Genomic DNA, 5,659 nt, shown 5'->3' with positions numbered 1-5,659 from the left:
AGTGAATAAATAATTTGATGAAAAGAATAAACTGGTGATTACAATAAATCATGAGCATAGAAAGGGAGTGGACTGACTATTCTCGGGAGGGAAAGGGGTGTGGGGGTGTGGAAAGAGACTGGACAAAAATCATACACCTATGGATGAGGACAGTGGTGGTGGTGGTGGGGTGGGGCAGAAGGTGGGGTGGGAACCAGGTAGAGGGAAGCTATTGGGGGAAAAAGAGAAACAACTGTAATAATCTGAACAATAAAGATTTAAGAAAAATTAAAAAAGAAACATTTCCCATGAACATAACTTGCATGGTTCCTTAATATTTGTCCATATGGATGAATATATTACTTTTATTCTCCCATGTCTAGATATATCTATATATCTATATTTCTATTTCTACATTTATATTTAAGACGCTCTTTCTCCCATCTTTAGGTATTTAGGCTATTTACAAATCACTCCACAATACTTTTTGGTATGTGTGCCTTAAGTTTTGTACACATTTCAGATAATTTTTTAGAACAGATTCCTAGAAATAGGATCACTGTGTTAAAGGATATGAATATTTTTAAGACTCTTGACTGGCATTGCTAAATTGTTTTTTAGGAATGTTGAAATAATTTACACTTCAACTAGAAATGTGTGAGAGTGTCTGAACTCCCTTAATCTAGTCAACACTGATTATTGTCTTTTTAAAAACGAATTTAAAAGGGCCATTCTATTTTAATTTCAGTTTTTATATCTTGACTAAACACTTTTCCTGGACTCCAACTCCTATTTGCGCATGCTCTTGACCAACTCCGATGATTAATTTGAATGAGCTTAAGTATCTTAAGGATATGAAACTTTGCCTTGTATGCTGTGACACATATTTTCATTTAAGTTATTGTATACACAGGTTGGTTTTATAAACTTTATATTTTTATGGAGTCAAATCTATCAATCCTCAACTCTTAGACATTACTTATAAGTTTAATTAAATTTTAATTATTTAAATGGATAATGTAACAAATACTCATGTACTTGCCAGCTAAATTAATACTCATATTTTGCTTCTGTTTTTTTTTTTAAAAAAGAAAATTACAAATGAAATTGAGATCTCCTTAATCTTCTTCCCAGTAACACTTCCCTCCCTCTTCCCCCCTCTTCCCCAGTTCCTTGTTATATAGAGACAATGCCATCATGAATTTGGTGTGAGTCTAAATATGGTGCTATATTTTGATCACAAGTATATGTACCCATAAATAATGCATAATACTGCTTAAGTGTGCTTTAAAAATTTATGTAAACTAGCATACTATTCATGTCATAATCTTGCAACTTGCTTAATAGAACTCAATATTCTGTTTCAAAATTTATCCCATGTTGCTACATATAGATCTAATTAATTCCCTTTTATTGCCTGTATAACATGACTATACCACAACATTTTTTTTTCTTTCTTCTACTGATGTTCATTTTCATTGCTTCTGATTTTTTTTTTTTGGTGCAAACAGTGCTCAGTTAACATCTGTTCATGTCTCCTAATGTAGGTATGTGAGAGTTCTACCTAGAAAAGGATTGCAAGATAATAGGGTACAATGAATTTATAATATAACCATCTATTACCAGATTGCTCTTTTAAAATGGTTGTAAAGGAAAATTTGACTTAAACTTTGTCTAGGACAGAACATTTTTGTACATTATAATAAAAAAACATCTTTATGGAAAGAAATGAGCATCTCTGATAAAATGTTTAAGCTCTGTTTACAGAGAGCTTAAATGTTTCATGGCGGGGAGATCAATATAATGTTATGAATGTTAATTAACTAGATAGGGGACTCCTTTGGAGGGTATGCGTAAACATTTTTTAAAATAAGCTTTAAATGAAAGGAAGGCTTCTGGAAAGCTAGTTACTCATCCATGTTGACTGTTAGCTAGCTGTGTAATTTAATTATTATATATTTTATTACATATATTTGAGTCTGATTTATTATTACATATATTTTTTCTTAAATACTTTTTTCCTAAATAGGTAAACCTGTTTTAGTCCCATTTATTGTGTATAAACATTCTCATTCTTTTATGTATTTGCCAAGACTTTTATTGTCACATTTTTTTATTCTCACCATTTTTTTTCTTTATTGGCAGTGGTCGGCAAACTGTGGCTCACAAGCCACATGCGGCTCTTTGGCCCCTTGAGTGTGGCTCTTCCACAAAATACCATGCCCCCCCCCCCCGGCTCATGCCCTCACCCACCTGGTGTCTGTGTCCATTGGTTATGCTTATGTGCATGCATACAAGTCCTTTGGTTGATCTCTCCCCCTTACTCCCACCCTCTCACCAGTTTTTGATCATTGTAAAATGGAGTTATCATTTTAAAAATTGTAAATCAATTATTTCAATACATTTTAGTGAGTCTAAACATCTTACATTTTTGGTCATTTGAGTTTCCTGTTTGCTGAATTTTCTGTTCATGTTCGTCATTAAATTTTTTCTTCAATTGTTTGTCTCTTCTGTGTTGATTTATAGATTTTTTTTATGTGTGAGTTATACATATTTCAAATACCTTCTTATAGCTTGTTCGTACCTTTTACCTTTGTTATGGTGTGTTTTGTTACAGAGAAATTTAAACTTTTTGTGTAGCCAAATCTGTTATTCATATTTGTTTCATGATTTCTGTTCACTTAGGTCTTAAGAAATCCTTTCTTATCCTGAAGTCATAAAGGTAAACCAGTATTTTCTTCTACTTCTAAGGTTTCATTGATTACATTTAGGCCTCTAATCTATCTGGAGTTGATTTATGTACATAATGTCTGGGAGGGACCTAATTTTATCTTTTCAATCTGGAAAGTCACCTGTCCCCATACTATTTTGAAAATACTTCATTTTCTTCTTTTTTTTTAAAAAAAGAATCTACCAAGTGCCTATATATTCTCGGGGCTATTTCTGGAATCTTATCCTTTACCATTAATTTATCCCTGCAGCAATAACCATGCTCTCATCTGTTTTTTTTTTTTTTGAGCTAACATTTGGTATTTATTATGTTACACAGGAATTGTTCTAAGGAATTTGTATATATTATTTGATCATTACAACCCTGTTGGTAGATATTCTTAAAACACTAATTTTATTTTTTAAAATTTTTATTTATTTATCTTTATTGTTGAAAGTATTATAGATATCCCCTTCTTCCCCCCTCCATTAACCCCCTCCACCCTTCTCCTGTCCACCCCAACACCCAGCCTTCACTGCACCAGTGAACTATGAAAAGGGGTGTGTCATTCCAGGCAGAAATGTTTAAAAGTCAGTCTGTGATTCTCCGAGTTCCCTCTCTTCCTTCACTGTGGTGACTGTAGATGCAAATGTTGATATTGAGTTGCCAGAAGATGAACACAGAACAGAAGATGCACCTGGAATTCTAAGCCACCACGTGGAGGACTGCGACTCCGGAGAGCCATCCAAACCCACCACACACTTTGCATGAGGAAGAGACAATCTTTTGCACTCTAGTGCTATTGACTGGCTATGTGACCTTCACCAGGTCCCTTTGCTTCCAATTTTAACATCCAGAAAATGACAAGATTAATTTATTTATTCAGTTAGTTCCCATTATATATTGAGCTCCTACCAGGCACTGTGTGAACTTGGAAAATTAACAGTAAAAATGGTGTAATCCCTGCACTCAAGCACTTTCCAAGTTAATAAATATCTATTGTTGATTTTTAGTTCTGAAATTCCAGACTTTTATTAAAAGGCAACAGCAAGAACAAGCCCTCCAGCATCATATTCCAGAGAGTGAGGCATTTTCTCAGGAGTTTTCTCCTTCTTTCTAAATCCACTTAGCTACAATGTCAACTCCATCACCACAGCTGATGCAGAAACACTCATTGTTTTCAATCACTAGCGTATGTTACAGTGTACATATGGTGAAAAAATAAATAAAGCAGTATTTAGACCATTCTCACAGCAATTTTGAATTTAGTGGACACAACACTTAATAAAAAAAAAATAGAAGAAAATCAGTTTGATTGAGAAATACCCAGGCAGATAACTGCCAAAGATGTACAATCTAGATATTAAAGACTTTTTCAATTACTTATGAATAAACCAAATTATAAAACTAAAAAATTTGAAAACTAAAAAAGTATAAAACTAAAAAATTTGCAGTTAACTTTTCTCTAGAGGACTATTTATCTGTATAAAATAAAAGAAATCCGAATAGGTATACTTGTGAGCATGCGCAAAACTGATCTGCCAAGTTTTAAAAAATCTCTTAGGACTCGAAGCATCATGCCAAGTTCTAATTTACTAGTTGCCTCTAGTTAAAATACAGTTCACAATGAAACATTTATAAGAATTTGAGGCATTGTTTCTAGACATGATACCCAGTTTAAAAATTGAGTGAAATATACAAAGAATGCCATTCTACTTTGTATTGGTGCAATTGTGGCATTTCCTTTATTCTTTCATACTGCATACCTAATTCTTAAACCAAAGCCAAAACCAGTGATGCAATAGTTGAATGTGTCTTCAGTGTCTTACCCTAAATAAACTTCTGATGAATCAGACCCATTTGTCATCCTTTTACAATCCTTCAGCACTTAAGAGGTATTGAGTTAATTTTACAATATAACAGTTTTTGATTAATTTGCTACTTGTTTGTTCTTTGAATTTATTTAATATTGGTATCTTTACTCCCCTTCTCAATAGTAAAGCAAAGACAAGACCACGATCATATATGTAGTCTCATAACCTCTGGTTTGCTTAGTAAGCATCCAGTGGTTATTACTGTGTTTGCTTAAAGGTAAAACAAGAATAATCAAGATCTTTGAGTATAGTAAGGGCTTAGAGAAGCTGGTAATATTTGCTAAGGAGAGATCAATAACCAATCTCTATTCTCATTGTACATATTCTATTTTCCCTGAATGACTCAATTCACTGTCATAATGTCAAGTTCTATCTTATGTTTCCCAAACCCATACCTCCAGTCCTGGTCTTCCTGAGATCCATTTCAACCACCATCTTCACGTGGTTACCTATACAAACACCTTCAACTCAAATATGTAAGCCAGAATGCTTTACCTTCTTTTCCCACAGTGGCTTCCTCTGTGGTCTCTTTCTCAAGATGGAGCCATCATCCAATTACCCGCACAATGCGCCTGGAGTCATCCTTGATTCTTCCAGTTTCCTTATCAGGCAGCAAGTGCTGTTGATCCTACTTCTTTAAGAACCTGCATCCATCGTCTTCCTACAACATCCAGCTTTGATTCATGCCTTCATTTCCTACCTGATTACAGCAACAGCTTCCTAAGTAGTCTTCCTGCCTCCAGTCAGCTTTTCTCCAGCCATTCTCTCCATACTCGGGCTTTCGACTTCTCTCACACACAAAACTGATCACGTCAGTGTACATCCATGTCCAGTTTCACTTTACTGATTGGATGGGTGTAGTTCCACATTCTGATCTTCTCCAAGTTTGCGGGCCACTGTGTCCTGAGAGCTATGGCCCTGCTTCCACACTCCTAAAATGCTCTGGGCCTCAAGTCATACTTGCCTGCCTCAGCACAGCCCCTTCTCATAGACGACGCTTTCTCTCTTCCTGTTCACCTTATCTTCATTTTTTTTTCTTTGTGGTGATTGCAGAGAACAAGAGCATGAGAGAAAGTTTGGAAGGAAAAAATGAAAG

General features: G+C 34.7%; 1 protein-coding gene across 8 annotated transcripts in view; it reads right to left on the bottom strand.

Moving 5' to 3' along the window:
• VEPH1 (ventricular zone expressed PH domain containing 1) overlaps window positions 1-5,659 on the bottom strand; it is a 209,373-nt gene that overhangs the window by 43,965 nt on the left and 159,749 nt on the right. Inside the window, exon 12 of one of the 8 annotated variants that reach the window (XM_006753827.2) lies at window positions 1,424-1,543. The exons of the other annotated variants lie outside the window; for them this stretch is intronic. Within the exon in view, the coding sequence (XP_006753890.1) occupies window positions 1,439-1,543 (105 nt within the window). The 3' untranslated portion in view covers window positions 1,424-1,438. Of the gene's footprint in view, window positions 1-1,423; window positions 1,544-5,659 lie in introns of those variants that run through there. 8 annotated transcript variants of the gene reach the window in all.

This window comes from Myotis davidii, unplaced genomic scaffold, assembly GCF_000327345.1.
Source record: "Myotis davidii unplaced genomic scaffold, ASM32734v1 scaffold570, whole genome shotgun sequence".
In the NCBI taxonomy this organism is placed as follows: Eukaryota; Metazoa; Chordata; class Mammalia; order Chiroptera; family Vespertilionidae; genus Myotis; species Myotis davidii.
Note: the sequence above shows the minus strand (reverse complement) of the source record. Positions and strands in the feature narration are given on the sequence as shown.